General features: G+C 36.5%; 1 protein-coding gene and 1 pseudogene across 1 annotated transcript; one reads left to right on the top strand and one right to left on the bottom strand.

Annotated features, from left to right (window-relative positions):
• Nucleotides 1-1,428: 1,428 nt before the first annotated feature.
• LOC134380728 (GTPase NRas-like) lies at nt 1,429-1,987 on the bottom strand (annotated as a pseudogene).
• Nucleotides 1,988-10,896: 8,909 nt separating this feature from the next.
• Nucleotides 10,897-17,065, top strand: LOC134380891 (hyaluronidase PH-20-like). Its single transcript, XM_063101025.1, has 3 exons — nt 10,897-11,850; nt 12,449-12,538; nt 16,505-17,065. The coding sequence occupies exons 1-3, from the start codon at nt 10,897-10,899 to the stop codon at nt 17,063-17,065; spliced, it is 1,605 nt and encodes a 534-aa protein (XP_062957095.1).
• The last annotated feature ends 316 nt before the right edge of the window (nt 17,066-17,381 follow it).

Here is a 17,381-nt window from a genome sequence, read left to right as displayed (position 1 = left end):
AGTAAGGGGGAGCTCAGAGACCCTTTCCAGGAAATGCTGTTGCTCAATCACCTTCCCTCAAAATGACAAATATGCCAAAGTGGCATATTTTGAAGTGGCATATGCTGAACTCCTTCACAGGCATTGTGTTAAGTGTTTTGTATATAGATTTTTTCACTAAAATTTCACAACAGACTTATGAGATAGTTGCTTTATCATCCACATTTTACAGTTAAAAAATCAAAGTACAGTGATGTTCAATATGAGGGTACTTCAAAAAGTCTATGAAAAAATAGAAAAAGAAGGTAATGCAAATCTTTCCATGAACTTTTGAAGTAACCTTGTACAGTCAGGTGCCACATAACCATGTTTTGATCAACAGCAGACCATGTATACCACAGTGGTCCCATTAGATTATAATGGACAGTGACATCATAGTTGTCATAAGCACACTTTATTTTTTATATAAATTTAGTGTAGGCTTAGTGTACAGTGTTTATAAAGTCTACAGTAGTGTCCATAATGTCCTAGACCCTCACATTCACTCACTCACTGACTCACTCAGAGCAACTTCCAGTCCTGCAAGCTCCACTCATGGAAAGTGCCCTGTACCAGGGTACCATTTTTCATCTTTCATACCCTATTTTTACTGCTCCTTTCCTATGTTTAGGTACACAAATAGTTATCATTGTATTACAATTGCCTACAGTATTCAATACAGTAACATGCTGTACAGGTTTGTAGCCTAAGAGCAATAGGCTATACCTAATGACACATTTTTCAGAACATATCAACATAAGATGCAGTAATTTCATCTCCCAGCTAACTTCAAGGAATTGATAATTATCAGTTTCCAAGTTAAGGGCTGACTGAAACGTTCTGCTTGGTCTTAGTTACCCCAAAGATGGTTGTTTTTCTGGCTAAGGTCCGTTTTAAAAAGTCAATATTCACTTTTGTATTTGTACATACAGAGCAGATGCTAGTTTACAGATTACACACCAACCAAACAGCAATGTTAACTATATTCTCTGTAAATCGGTTGTTTATGACATTTCCCCCCAAACTAACATAGTTCCTAGTCTAACAGTTAAATAAAGAAAAATCAGCAGTTGCTTCTTTAGAATTTCATGTTTGGTTCTCTTTTGAGATAAAAAACCTGGGGTGATGGAGGTGTGCTTGCATGTGTCTAAGGAGAACCCAGAGCAGAAACGTACTGGGAAGAGATGCATTTCTCCAGTCCGACAACCAAGTGAGGATGTAGTTATTCTGAGAATTTCTCCAATAGAGAATACTGTACTATCTACTCAGAGTTGGGGTATGATCAGGAGTTTCTCTGGGAGACTGAAGATAGCAAGAGGAATAGCTCTCCTTCAGGGAAGTCAGGACCAGGGTGTCAGTGAAGCCTGCAAAGTGGCTCTTTTCTGATGACAGAACTTTGTAAGTATTTTGTTACATCACCACACATGGCAACCCCGTACAACCTCGAGTCCCGTCATCACCGCTGTGGAGTTTTTTCATTGTTACTGGCACATTTCTCCTACCAGTATGTAAAAGGCATTTTCAACACCCTATTTGGTCTTGGCTGAAGTTTCGATAAACAAAATTCTGTTACTCTTAACCAGCTCATGGGCTTGTTTTGTGTCAACTGTCCTTGTTGGCAAATCACACTTGTTTCCAGTAGCACAGATCTGAGTCTTTTACTCACTTAATCTGCTCCCTGTAGAGATTAATGTCTGCAAATGATTTGCTATTATTGAAGGCAAATAAACAGAGCAAGCCTTTGCCTGTCCTCCCGTATTGGTCTCTCATGGCACTGTAGTCCCCTTGTCCCGGTGTACCCATATGTGCAACAGGCACATGTCACTCTATAAATGCCTGTTTTTGTTAAGAATCCTTTGTGGTGGGATCATATTCATCTACAAAGTGGTTCTGGATTAGCAGATTTTCAATGTGCTTTTTCTACCATACCACCACGTGCTCCAACCATCACCAGTTTGTACTCAGTCATCCCACACCAGCAAAAATGTCAAGCTGTGTTGCCTCCACTTCAGAAGAATTTAGGACAACTGGGAAAAATGTTGCAGACCCTGGAACCGCCATTAATAGCCCCCACCACAGAGTGACCCCCCACCCCGCTGTTATTCTTCTTTTACTTTGACTTGAGTTGGTACTAAGCCCTTTGCTGTTAGTGCTAGGCCGCTGAGCCACTGTAATCACAGAAGAACTAGGACAGGTCCTACTTTTATGATAGTGGAATGTTGGGTTGACTGAAAGTTGGGCATCACTGAGCTTAGCCTGGGGCTTGACAAATGGCATTGCAGACAGCAACCCTAGCTAGCAAAGCTATTATGTTTTTAACTAGCATCTTAACTTTACAGGCTCTTTTAAGTCTTCGTTCAATTACTTAGTTTCAGTTCTGTCTGGGTGTGTTGGCCTCATGCTTGGCTGTAGAAGACGTACTTGTCTTCTGAATAATGCTTGAGCTTCTGTGGTTTTTGTTTGAAGGTCTTCATTTTAAAGCATTGTCATTGGCCATAATTTTCAGTTTACTGAAATTCAAAGTGAATCAAGTTCGTTTATTTAATTAAGCACTTAACTCATTCAGCATATACAATAGGGGGGACTGACAAAGATTCTCTCCTTGACCAAAGTCTAATCCAGTTCATCTGTCCATTCTTTTTGACTAGGTCTCGAACCCTGGGATTCTATGTCCTTCCTTTTAGAGCCCAGTTCTAGCAAGAAGCCTGCTAAGTCAGTTTAGCAAGAATTTCCCATCCTCTAATCAGACCACCCAGGGGAGGTGGGTGGGGTGGGGTTCTTCATCACCCTCAGGTGATGTCTGATCACCCCCTGGCCTGCCTCCAGCAAGAATCCTGTGAGGCCAGTTTAGTCAGAATCCCCCTTGCCCCTGACGAAATGTCCTATTCACTGACCCCCACCCTGCTTCTTGGCTATAAATTTCCACTTTATTTATTTATTTATTTTTGTATTTGGGATTCAGGTCATTTCTTTCTAATGTTTTGTTTCCCCTGTTGCAATAGCTTTTCTGAATAAAATCTGTTTTTACTGCTTTAACTAATGTCCAGCTTTGCTTTTTAAAAATTTTTTATTAGCATATTTATTGTCACAAATCATAGCTATTCTTTATGCCCCTTATCCAATCTCTCCCCTTCCTTTCCCCTCCCCCTTCTAATAACCATAGATTTGTTCTCTACATCTGATAGATTAACTGTTCCGCTGTTGGTTTGTTGCCTAGATGATCTGTCCGGTACTGAGAAAGCGAGACAGGTGTGATCAGGGCCTCCCCTATTCTCATAAATCAGATGCTTCTTCTATTATTCTGTGTGTGCTTTGAGGAAAGAAAGGACCTCTTTTTTTTTTGGATCTCAGCTAGTGCCTCTGCTTGTGTCAATGCAGTTGAGAGTCTGGCATGCCATCTGCATGGTGGCTGTGACTGCTGCTATAGAGATTAGCTGCTTTTGTGGCAGCCAGGGAAATTGTGGTGGCTATGGAAGGCTACCCATGTGAAAATGGTGTTTTTGGTGTGCTCTTTACTTGGTATGCTTCAGTTTTTGTGTGAACACCTTCATTTTCGAGTGTCACCATTGACCATAATTTTGAGTTTGCTGAAATTTAAAGTACAGGTTCATTCATTTGGTTAACTAATTAACTAATTTGGCATGTATCTATTGAGTATCCATTGAGTGGCTCTGCAAGTTGAACAATAACAACCCTACAATTAAAGGTTTATTATTTACATTTTTTAATGTACATTGGAGTCTCCAAAGACATTTTAGACGTAGAATGTTATTCACATTCTTTCCAAAGGAATTCTCTTCCAGGCATAAGATGAATTACTTTCTTATTTTCAATAAAACACCTTTGGTATTGACCTATCATGCATTTCTAAAAGCCAAAGTACTAATATTCTTTTTTACAATGTATCAATATAATTTGTTTAAGGATTCAATATTTAGAATTTACATGTAATCAGACAGTGGTTTGCTAGCTTCTTAGACATATTTTTCTAATTATGTCAAAATAGGATTAACTTATTGCATAAATTGGACATGTGTAAATTATATTTATATGTTCCACCCCAGCAATTAAATAAAATTTGATTTTGGGAACTGCTCTTGAGGGATTTCACTATTTATTTGGCTGTTCTTTTTCTCCTTTCATCTCTCTCTTCCCACCTTAACAAAGAAAGGAGCAGGATTTAGGAAAGAAGTATTTTCCTGTAATAACAAATGTTAAAAATGACTTTCTTTATCATTGAAAACATTAATTCTAATTTGTTTCATTAATTTTGTAGGGAGAAATTACTTGTGCAGTAAATTCTGTACTTTCTTGAAAACATTGCCTTGAAATTTATTCTTCACCAGCATTACACTACAGAATTCTGTCATTAATTGAACAAAATGCTTAGCAATCAAAGCAACTGCAATAGGAGCTTGTTTTACTACTGGGCTCTTAAACTCATTTCAAATGCTAATAAAAAATTGATAGCATTATTATGTTAATTTACCATCCCTGCTAATCTTCTCTGCCAGAAGCACTTGAATTTGTTGGTATTAAAACACCAACCACACACACAGACACACACAGACACACACAGACACACACACACAGACACACACACACACACACAGACACACAGACACACACACACAGACACACACACACACACACACACACACACACATACGCACGCACACACACATACACACACACAGAGGTTTCCCTGCCCCATGACATCTCAGAAGACTAAGTCGTTCTTCTGACAGGACAAAGTGCTTCCTTTTCTCACCCAACAGGTTAGATATTGCAGAGCTATTAGAGTGCAGCAACTTCTGATCTACTGACATCTTAGAGGAAAACTTTTTAAGTTTTACTTCAAAAGTAAGTTGTCTTTTTCTCTTTCTGTTACATAACCTAGTAGGGAAAACCAGGTATGACTCTGTGGACAAGGATTAGTTCTATAATGTGCCATGTTTTTAAGACTACCTCTTTAGCTCTGTAGGGTCTAAAGAAAAACTTCACCCCTAAAGGTTCATTAATAAAAATCACAGACAAATTTAGATCCATATGAAGAAAAGGTATAACAAATTTTATTATTTAATGTGCTGGGAGAAAGCAAAGCACAGAGGAATCACAAGAGAGTTATGTCCCAGTTTTCCGTTGGGGTACACAACTTATATACCCATCTCCATAGGGCAAGAGGCAGATGGGGGTGTAGAAGTAAATGATTTTTAGGGGAATTCAACGGGCCAGAAGAACAAACGATGGCCCAGGACAAAGTCTGTTTGGACTGCAAAGCAGACAATGACTGGTAAATGATTTTCTCCAAAATACCAAATGGGACCAGAATATAAGACAATAGTCTATGATAAAAGTTAGTTCAGGTGTGTTGACAGATTACAGTCTTCCTTCCTGTGATATGAGTTAAGTTAATGAAAACTCAGGGAAATGACAGAAGGAACTAGACGTAATTGTCTTCTTTTTCTTGGTGGGTCTAAACGACAGGTAGATAAGGGAATCAGCTTCATCCTGTGCTTTGGAGAGTGACAGAGAATTGAGGGGTTGAGGGGAAGGTCAGAGAGACCTTGAGGCTGCTTCTTTATTTCAGCCTGTCAAAAGATCATAGTTTGAGTAACAGTTTTTTGCACCACAACAGCTCTGTGAGTAGTTTTTCTGGCATTTAATTGTGCCTAGTGGTGGTTACATAGATTAAGGATTAGCAATTTCTTTAGCCTTCAGAATATCCAACCTGTTCAAAATATATCTGAGGCAATACTGAGAAAGTTAAGACAAAGTTAGAAGGAACCAAGGGAGAGGAATAATAATGTTAATAATAAAAGAAAGGGGAAGAAAAAAGAAGTTGATGAAATGCCATGTAAAGTGGTATTAACCTCTCCTGTTGAATCAAGTTTATATGTATTCTGGCCAGATTATTTATAAAATGTCATAGCTTAAGAAAAAACTTCCTAGAAAAAAATCTTGCTCAAGGGATTCTTTCTTTCTTGAAAAAGTGTAAATTTTTGCACGTTTTCTGCTTTGGGGGAATATTATTCTGGTCTCTTAAATGTTTGTTCAAAACTCTTCGCTTGGATTTCATCAACTTAACTCATATCACAGGAAGGAAGACTGGAGTCTGTCAACACACCTGGACTAAATTTTGTCACAGACCATTGCCTTATATTTCGGTCCCATTCAGTATTAAAAAAAAAAAAAGAAAAGAAAGAAATCATTTACCAGTCATTTTCTGCTGTGTGGGCCAAACAAACTTTGTTCTGGATCATTATATGTTCTCCAGGCCCATTACACCCCTTTAAAAATCATGTATTCCTACAAGCACTTCCCCATCTCCCCTTTCTGCATGATGGGTATATAAGCTCTGTAGCCCAGTGGAAAATTGGAACATCACTCTCTTGTGATTCCCCCTGCTTTGCCCATTCCCAGCATGTTAAATAATAAAATTTGTATGCCTTTTCTTCATATTGATCTAAATTTGTCAGTGATCTTTATTAATGAAACTCCAGGGGTAAAGAAGTTTTCCTTTGGCCCCTACACTTGTAACTGAGTGTAGAAGTCAGCCCTTAAGTTGAAATTATAAACTTTGGAAAGGATACACACCCTATCAAATGTGATTAGGATACAAGGCAATAAACTTGTGGCCTGTGGCTCACTTGGAAGTTTGCTTTTTATTTTTATGTTAAAGAATGATTACCGCAGTATTTCTGGAAGTAATCTAGATACATGAAAATAATATTCAGTATCCTGAGGATTCCAGAGGCTAGGGACTATTTGTTTAGTATTGTAACAAAGCCTTTATCACATTTATTTGTTCTTGGGACTGCCAAGAACAAGTGGAGACTGCCCCGTGAATGATTTAAACCTTGGGAATCTCTCCTTCACCCACCCACCCCTTCAGTTATATTGTGCTTTCACCAAAGTGACAATCTTGCCCTTATTAATATTTGACCATATTTCCGAGTTTTTACCTTTACATTTATAATAGCAATTTATATTCAAAATCTAAATATATTTTAATGGTAAGAGGATTTTATCTAAATTTAAATAAATAAATTGAGATCATATATGCATAGACTCATGAGAAATGTGAATACCAAAAGAGTAGATTGTGGAGATGGTCTCATGATTGACTCCTTGTATTAGTTTATTTCTGTTGCTTGTAACAGAATATGTGAAACAAAAGAAACAAAATTCATTGCTTACAGTTTGGAGACTTGGAAGTCCAAGCTCCAGGGAACACATCTGGTGGGTCTTATTCTGCTGGTCACTCTCTACAGCAATGCAGGGTGTCACATGACAAGAAACGGCTGAGCAAGAGTGAGCTAATCTTTTCACTTGCTCTGTTTAAAGCCATCAGAACCATGCCAATTACTTACTGAGTGGATCAATCCATTCTTGAGGGCACAGTCCTTACAATCTAATCATCTCCTAAACACCCCAACTTACTAGGTAGACAGTAGAATAGTGGTTACTAAAGACTGGGAAGGGAGGCTGGAGAGGGGATGGGGAGATGGTGGTCAAAATTGCGGAGACACAGGAAGAATAAGATCAAGGATTCTACAGCAGTATAGGGAGACTCAAGTCATCCACAAATTATGGGTAACTTCAAGTAGCTAATTGAAAGGATTTTCTAATGTTCCCAACATGAAGAGGTGACAAATATTTGAGGGGAAGTATGGGCTAAATATCCTGACAGGATCATTGCATACTGTATAAAGGTGCCCAAATATCACATTAAACTCCATAAATCATGGGTCAATTAGGAAAAAGATACATAAAAAGAAAAAAACAGAAAAGAAATAGTATAATAGTGGTTACCAGAGGATGGAAAGAGGAGGGGGGATGGGGGATAGGGAGAGGGTAGTAAACAGCTACAAAGTTACTAAGTTAGTTAAATAGGAAGAATACATTCTGCTACTCTAGGGTGACTATAGCTAACAATATCATATTGTATATTTTGAGATAGCTAGAGAAGAGGATCTTGTACGTCATAACCACAAAGAAATGATAAGTTTAGATGATTGATATACTAACTATTCTGTTAGGACCATTATACAACATATGCATGTATTGAAACAACAAACTATACCCCATAAAATTGTACAATTCAATACATTAGAAAAATTATATAATGGATGCTCAGAAAATGTAAATATTCTGTCATATTTCTGAATATTCTTCAATTCCTTAAGCATGTGCTTACATGTTTTTGTATGCCTACACTGATAGTGTATATTTTTGTACTTTATTTCACTTGGTATTTAGGCAAACATCTTTATATATTGTTTCATTATCCTTGTAACTAGTTCTGATATCTGCATAAATTCCATCAGGCTGATACCATATTGAAGCATTTCTTATCATTGGGTATTAAAGTTGTTTTTTATATTTTCTCATTTCATGGATGCTACAATACATAGTAGTGAATACTACTTATGTGAATATCTACACATAGCTATATAAATTTATATAATACATATAAAATTTATATTGTATATAAAATTATATAAATATATTTATTTTTATTACAAAATAATTTTGGACTTATCATCAGAGAAGGGTTTCCTGGGTCAAAGGATTTAGCTAGCATGTGTTCTGGTGATAAAATTCCTTTACAACAGGAAAGAGTTCAATCTAAATATGATTTTAGATGTATTCAGATCTTAAACTTCCAAGTAAATTTTGATATAAAAATATCTTTTTTTTTTTTTCTAAAAGGCACACTAATGACATGTCAATGCTCTAGGAAGCCATTGAGTCCAGACCACTTCTTGCCTTTGTACTACTAGACAGGTTGAGTAATTGGACTTTGAAAGTAAGCTTCTGGGTAAGTAGCATTGCTGGGGTTTGGGGGATTTCAAAGACTTAGCAGGAGTGCTTTAAGAAGCAATTATCCACACAATGGGCAAGGAGGACACTTAAGAGGTGACTTTAGTAGATATAAATTGAGCACAGACTTTAGGAATGCTAGCTGCAGATAATTCAATTTTTAATTATCTGGGGTTAAATCAGTTAAGATTTTCCATGGAGATGAAATTCTGTATAAGACGCTTTAAACAGGTAAAGGTCTCTATTCGATGCTTTAAATAAAAGGAAGATGCTATTTTAGATGCTAACTTCTAGGTATGTCCCCAATTCTGTGCTCCAACACTTTGTCAGAAGACTGACACTAAAGAAGAGCTATTTCGTTCATTTAATTTTCAAAGATAGAAGTGTCCATTGTTTTTTGAAGATTTCTGTGAGTAAAGACCTTCTCAGTAGACTCATTCTGCGCCATATTATTCTTATATAAAATGATCATGTAGAAATTAGAGTTGAATGTTAATTTCAATAAGCTTGGTGTACTCCTTCTGTGAGATATAGGGAAAGCTAATCCTTTATTCCATTTCCTTTTCCCACTTCTTGCTGTTCAGCACTGGTATTGGTAGTTGGATTTGAAAGGAGTTAGTTTTTTCTCCCAGTATTACTTTAGGTGAAGATTTTCTAGGCCCTGAGTAAGGAAGTTTTTAAGGGTTTAAGCTATAAAAATCTTTAGCTAGTTTACATGTTCTAAACATGAGTAAAAATTTCATTATCTTCAAAATATGAGACTTTAATTGTTTTCAAGATTTCATTTTATTCTGACACCAGTGTTGTTTGTAGAGTAATTTATTTCATAGTGATGGGAATGAATGGATAATTTGCTATGGTAAGGACACATTCCAGGGAAGAGTGGTATAAAGAAAGGTTCTGCTTACCAGGTAGCCACCAAAAAATAAATAAATAAGAAAGAATTAAGAAAAGAAAAACTGGAACATTTAAATATATCTTCTTGTAGGTAATTTTCCCAAATGCCAAATGCTGAATAGTACATAGTTTAACTTATTGTGCTTGGCTCAGACCATTTTACTGTACCACAAAATCTGCTGTAACACTTCACTTTGTGACAATCAGAATGACAACACAATCTCACATACCAAACACTATAAAAATGCCAAAACTCATATATTGCTTTAATGAAGTTAGGCTAGAACCAATCCTTTTAGTAAAAGTTATAAAATAGTAAAATGTTTTATTAACTTTACACATGATAGTACATTATTGTAAGACTTGATCAAGCAGTTTTCCAAAGAGCACTTAAGCTATCATTTTGGTAGGAGTTTTTGGTTGATTCTATAGTTTCAAGCAAACTTTTGTCTTGTTACCTCTGTCAGAAGTGACTTTTCCCTCCTTCCTCACTGATCCCCTTCAATAAAAGACGAAAAGAAAAAGAAATAAGAAATTTCACAATTTTAGGACAGGTTGTTTTTAATATTTGGCAGAGCACTATAGAGTGGTCTTTCAAGAAGCAATAAACAAGCATGAGAGATTCAACTTGGATTTTATTTTAATTCAACGGGTTTTTGCTAAGGCATTGCTTGGTACAGCAATCTGCACAGCTGGGAACGAAAAAGGAAAAATAGCTACATTCACCTCTCTGCAGATTCAGTAATAATTTGAGAAGATGGGACAAATGTTAATTATTTTAGAATTTAATCATACATAGGAGGAAATAATTTTATTGATCCAAACAGAGGAGTAGGTCCTCCATCTTCTAAATTGAAATAAACTCCCCACACTTAAAGTTGAGATCTTTGTAAAACGTTTACAATCTGTATTATGAAATGCAGCATGACAACATATTCTATATTTTTTTCAGTTATAGATGATGCAACTTGCAAAACATTCCTGAACATGAAACAAGAAGAAAGTATATAAATCTAACACAATCATTATACCTCTTTATTCATCACAGTGACATCAGTCCACTATTTTTCATCTGTGCTCATATCTTCCGTCAAATATTGGGTAAACCAAAGAGTGTAGGAAGAAATGTGTTTTTCATAGCCATTACTCTCTGCAATGGGAGTGCTATGGCTCAAACACATCTTTTCTGAGGGCTTTTTTGAGTCCAATGGACTATCCCAGACACTTTTTGCCTTCTTTCTGATTCCATGTTGCTTGAGTCTGAATTTCATAGCACCCCCTCTTCTACCAAATATACCTTTCCTCTGGGCCTGGAATGCCCCAATTGATGTTTGTGATAAAAGGTTTAATGTGCCTTTAGATCTGAGCCTTTTCTCTTTACGAGGAAGCCCCCAAAAAGACGTCACAGGGCAAGATGTTACAATATTTTATGCAGAAAGACTTGGCTACTATCCTCATATAGATGTAAATACAGGCAAAAGTGTGCATGGAGGAATCCCCCAGAATGGGTCCTTAAAAGACCATTTGGAGAAAGCTAAAAAAGACATTGCCTATTACTTGCCAACAGACAAGGTGGCTTTAGCTGTCATTGACTGGGAAGAATGGAATCCCACCTGGACAAGAAACTGGGCACCTAAAGATATTTACAGGAATCGGTCTATTCAGTTGGTTCAGCAACAAAATGTAAGCCTTAATGCCAAAGATGCTGCCAAGGTAGCCAAAGAAGAGTTTGAAAAGGCAGGAAAGACTTTCATGCTAGAGACTTTAAAACTGGGAAAATTACTTCGACCAAATCACTTATGGGGTTATTATCCTTTTCCTGATTGTCACAACTATCATTTTAATAACCCCAATTACAATGGAAGTTGCCACGATATCGAAAAGAGTAGAAATGATGATCTCGAATGGTTGTGGAAGGAAAGCACTGCCCTTTTCCCATCCATCTATTTCAACAGCATCTCATCTGTTCGAGGAGCTGCACTCTTTGTCCGTAACCGTGTTCAGGAAGCCATTAGGGTTTCTAAAGTACATGATGCTAAAAATCCAGTTCCGGTTTATGTATATGCTCGCCCAGTTTATACGGATCTAACTACCAGATATCTTTCAGCGGTAAGTTATGGTATGAGGGCTACGAAATAATATACACAAATGGTGGTGTTTAGTGAAATTTAATATCATTTTTGAAGGAAGTGAAATTTAGCTTTAAATATTATTTAAGAATATGCACACAAATAGTTCTATATCATTCTATCAATGCAAAATAAGAATATATTTAATTTTTAATGTACTCATCTCTTAGGAATCATGGAGAATTGGGTGTATAGAGATTTTATTAACTCAATTTCTTTTTTTCTTTAATGGACTTGCTTTCTTGTCAACAGATGTAATTAAAATAATATTAGTCTCTTTTTTGAAAAAGTAGAAAAAGTAAGACTTTACTTATTTATTTAATTGAAAGACAATTGATTGTACATATCTGTGGGGTACAGAGTTGAATATCAATATACCTGTGTGCAGTACGTGATCCTCAAATCAGGTAATAGTTTCTTTTCTTTATAACAGGGTGATGGCTATGTAAAGGATAGAAATAGATAGTGGAGAAATATTTAAATCATTATTTTTGGGTGACCATGCTTAGCTTTGTTGTTACTGGCATAACACTTTCATTTTGAACCTTTCTGTTAACTATTCCTGTTGCATTTGCCAGGTTGACCTCTTGAATACACTTGGCGAAACTATTGCTCTGGGTGCCTCTGGAATTATAATATGGGAAGGCCTTAATTTAATGCGAACTGCGGTAAGTTGAATTGATAGGAAGTAAATAAAAATATTTCTGCCTCTAATAATTTTGAGGTTTGTTTTTGTATTGAATAAGAAAATAAGTACTACACTTGGCACATAATAGTAGCTTGCATTTGTGTGGTTATGTTGAAAGGCAGAAAACATTGTACCTGTTTTCCAGTGAGGAAACAGAAATTCAGTAAGATTAATTGAAATTCTGTAGGCTACGTGACTAGGAACTAATAAAAACAATACTGTAATCTGTTTCTTGACATGGTGTTTGGTGTCAGAAGGTTGGTTTCTCTTTATTTGTATTCCTGTTTAATTCTTCATTTCAAATCTTTATCCTTCACCTCTTCAATCTTTCTGACTCAATGCAAGAATAAAGCTGCCATTGGACATGGCTGAATTTGAGCTGTACTTTTCCTTCTCTGTTGGACGTGGAAATACTAGTGATAAATGTGCCATGGAGAATGTCAAATGAATCTCATGGCCCAGGGGTCCTACCCTAGACCCTGTACAGAATAGACTTTATACTCTCAGACCAGAAGAGTCCTTTTCAGAAGGAGTATATTCACTTCTTATCCTTCAGACAGAATAGTCATATTTTTATTTCATTTAAAATTACCTAGCAGTCACATTAGTAAGATTTTTTCCATGGAAATCTGAGACCCTCTCCCTATTTTGTATAATTCTATTGTCTCTGGTTTGGTCTCCAGTAAAAAAGGAATAACAGAAAATATAAGTTCAGAGAAAGGTATATATCCCTTGGTAAAATCTTTCATATACCAGCAAATTATTTTAAAATTATCATTCTCCTAACTATATTCCTAATTTATATTTTTTGTTTTCCTAAATCCATTAACTCCTTTCTCAATAATCCTATTAATTCTATGATGAAACAATTTATGAATTCTCCCTTCTTCTTTTTTTTTCAAATAACTGAGAACTCTACCCTTACTTTGATGAAAAATGAATGAGGCATTCCCCAATGAGAAGAATGACGTGATGTACGGTTTAAGTGTCATGTTGTTGTTTAATGGCACTTTAATCTTAGATTCACATTATACTATCATGCCTCACAAATCATCTTCAGCATTATTCATACAGGGACAGTTCTTAAACTTTAATATGACTGTTTTCTACTTAATGGCAGTGTCTTGAAATCGTCTGCTATGGTTCTATATATTTCTGCTACCGTTCCCAGTTTATGATCATTTTGAATCCTTGTTCTGTTACTACTTTCCCTTTTCTCTATGTCATTTATAATCAATAAATTGATGGATTACTTGTCATGTTTCCTCTGATTCATTGGCAACTTGAGAAACTGATAATTGCAGGTTTACTTGCAATTTCTGAAACTGAAATAAAACAAACTTAAGTAAACCATTTCCTTCCATTCCTTCTTATTAGATCCAAAGCTGAGCAAGGGAACCAGCTTTACTGGCCCCATCTTGTCAGACCTGATTAATAAATAAGCAGGAATTTTGGGAAGCCGTTAAATTCAGCCATTATTAAAAAATAAATTATAAAAACACAGTAAAATAAATTATGTTAAAAACAAAGCAAATAAATACTCAAAATGTATTAATTATTTAACTTCATTTTACTATTATCTGTCCTTGAGGTTATTTACACCTATTGTATCTGTATAAATAAAAATCACTATTTCGTGATGTGTTACTCCACACCACACCACACTACCATACTGTGTAATGGTGATGTACTCGACTCCTAATTCTGCATTCAGTAATGCCAGTATAGTAGCTTGAAATTGGCCATGTAGAAGTATTTACACCATTGATATATATATGATATAAACCCGACCTTATATATTAGACAGCCAGACTTAGGTCTTTTCATAGACTACATCTCATGTGAACTAATGATTTTCAAATCATTCTCATCCCTTTCCTCCTCTTTTTGCCTAACACTTGTCTCTGTGGAGTTGAGGAACTAACTGCAGTATCATCTGAAGTTGGTGTAAATTCTCATATATCCTTGGTACTGGAAATATAGTAGTGTAGATTATTGTCAAAGTCCACACACTCTTGAAGCTCATGAGTGCTTAGAAACAATACACAAAAGGGAAAAAGTATTTGATGTGGCAAGTGCTATACAGAGAATTAAAATAGAGGTATGTGACAGAGTCAACCAAAAAGGTATCCAAGAAGGGCATTGGCTAATTAAAGCTGCTATTTGAATGACAAGATGTAGTCAACAATGTGAAAAATTAGAGGAAAGAGGGTTCCAAGCAGAGGACAGTAAGTGCAGTTCGAAGTGAACCTGCCATGCTAGTGAAACAAGTGTGATGTCTAAGGTAGAGTGGGTGTGGGAGGGTCGAACAGTTACACCATAAGTGGTTGAATTTTATTCTAAACACCATCTAAAGCCACTGGAGAGTTAAGAAGAAGAAAAGTATATTAGTTTTCTATTGCTTCCATAAAAATTACAACAAACAGTGGCTTAAACAATGGAAATTTATTATTTCATAGTTTTGTAGGTCAGAAGTCCAACCTGGGTCTTAATAAGTTAACAACAGCATGGTGTTGGCAGGGCTGCATTCCTCTCTAGAGGAGGATCCTCACTTGCTCACTTGAGTCATTGGCAGACTCAGTTCCCTGTGGTTGGAGCAATGAGATCTGCATTATCTGGCTGGCTGCTGGCTAAGAGCCATTGCTAGCTTCTAGTGGCCATTACATTCTTTAGCTCATGGTCCTCTTCTTCTATCTTCAAAATCAGCAGTGGTGGGTTGAGTCCCTCTTACACTTTGAACCGCGCCTCCTCCTTCCATTTCATCTTTCTAACCCGGCTGGAACAGTTCCTACCCTTTCAAAAACTCATGTAATTAGACTAAGCCCACCCAGATAATTCAGGATAATCTCCCCTTCTCAAGATCCATAACCTCAGCCATATCTGCAAAGTCCCTTTTAAGCTAACATAGTCACAGATTCTGGGGGATTAGGGAGAAGACATCTTTGAAAGGCCACTATTCTGCCAACAATGGATGGCATCATCTCAAGGAAGGTAACAAGAAATCAATTCAAGTGGAAGCTGCCATGATTCCTTGACTTACCACTGACCTACCACCACTACTCCCTCTGGTCTGCTGAAAGACTAGCACGGCCAGCTCACTAACTGGAAATGCTGACCATGGAAGAGAGTGAGAACCTTTAATGTTTTAAAAAGCACATTGTCCAGATTTTAGAACATACTGGTCTCAAGGTTTATCATTTCAGTACTCAGCACTCATACTCTGCCAAATTTGTCAAAGAGCTGTCATTATTCACTTGTAACTTGACTATACATAACATTTAACACAAAGTATACTCAGTTGAACTTGTTCAGTTGTTTTGAGCCAGCATTTAGGAGTCACTCTTTCAGTGCTATTTAAACTTGTCTGACAAATGTGGTGCTTATTACGTTGATTTACAATTTATTGAGTGTTAACTGAAGATGTGCTAGGCCTATGTAAGCCCTTTTCTATGCATTGTATAATTTCATCTTTACAACAAGGCTATGCAGTAGGCACCATAATAATCCTTATTTTACAGATCATGAAGATAAAGCATAACCAGGTTAAGTAATTTGCCCAGGGTCACCCAGATAGGAGACTAAGACTTAAAATCCTTGAGAAAGCCTCAAGTTCATGCAGGTAGTCATTGATGTAACTGGGACTCCACTCGGGCAAATGGACCCCGGCACCCTTATTCTAACAGCTGTACTATTCTGTCCCCCTAATTTGTTAATGAGTTGTTGAGTAAGATTAAGGCTACGGTATGCTAAGTCTCAATTAGCCAATTATTCAGTGGCATGAAACAGCATGTGAAACTTACAAATATTACAAAAAAGTTGGAATAATCTTGCTTGTTGAGGTTAAAAAAAAAGATACAATAATTCCTACCCCTTTCTGTACCTGTTATTTTGTTCTTACTTAAAATTACTTGTCCCTTTATATTTTGACTATCTTACAATTTTGCAGACAACTTGCGAGGACCTAGAAGATTACGTGAAGAATACATTGAATCCTTACATAATCAACATCACTCTAGCAGCCAAAATGTGTGGCCAAGCGCTTTGCCAGGGACAAGGAGTGTGTGTAAGGAAACAGTGGAATTCAAGTGACTATCTTCACCTGAACCCAGTGAATTTTGTTATTCAATTGGAGAAGGGTGGACTATACACTATAAATGGAAAACCCACACTTGCAGACCTGGAGCAATTTTCTGAAAACTTTGATTGCAGCTGCTATACCAACATGAATTGTACGAAGCCAGTTGACGTAAAAGGCATTCATGCAGTTGATGTGTGTATTGCTGAAGGTATTTGTATAGAGGCCTCACTAAAGTCAGAAACCGGTTATACTAACAGTGGGCAAGGGGAACCTTACCTGATTTCTGACAATGTCCCATCCGCCACACTGTCTGCCACAATGATCTTTGCTAATATTTTATTTCTTACCATGAGTTCTTCTGTAGTGAATTTGTCAGTCTCCATGTTAGCTGAAATGAACAACATGTCCATTTTAAAGTGTGCTTTTTAGACTGAATAAATCTTTGAAAAGAACGTCCCTTATTGAAAGGCATTTTTGGAATGTTCTTCCTGAATTACTATACTTAGTGAATAGTGGTTTCCTTTGAATTTGATGAACACTACAATCTTACAGGAATCCTCAATGCTGGCTACAGGATTTGTATTCCAGGACTCAATAGCTTGCCAATCAGTATTCTGATGCTTAGAGTACACGATCACATATGATCTGATTCATGTGTAAAACTGCCAGGATTGTTTAAATGCAATCATTCTGTGCAAGATACTGATATTTTGATGAAATTACAATTTGACATGGAGTGGTTAAG

The sequence above is a fragment of the Cynocephalus volans genome, chromosome 6, assembly GCF_027409185.1.
Source record: "Cynocephalus volans isolate mCynVol1 chromosome 6, mCynVol1.pri, whole genome shotgun sequence".
NCBI lineage: Eukaryota > Metazoa > Chordata > Mammalia > Dermoptera > Cynocephalidae > Cynocephalus > Cynocephalus volans.
The sequence above is the reverse complement of the archived record's forward strand: the minus strand, read 5'-3'. Positions and strand labels throughout refer to the sequence as shown.

Coding starts and splice junctions, on each gene's coding strand:
- LOC134380891 (XM_063101025.1), top strand. CDS start 10,897: ATGGGAGTGCTATGGCTCAAACACATCTTTTCTGAGGGCTTTTTTGAG. Junction 11,851..12,448: donor CTACCAGATATCTTTCAGCG/GTAAGTTATGGT, acceptor TGCATTTGCCAG/GTTGACCTCTTGAATACACT. Junction 12,539..16,504: donor TTAATTTAATGCGAACTGCG/GTAAGTTGAATT, acceptor ACAATTTTGCAG/ACAACTTGCGAGGACCTAGA.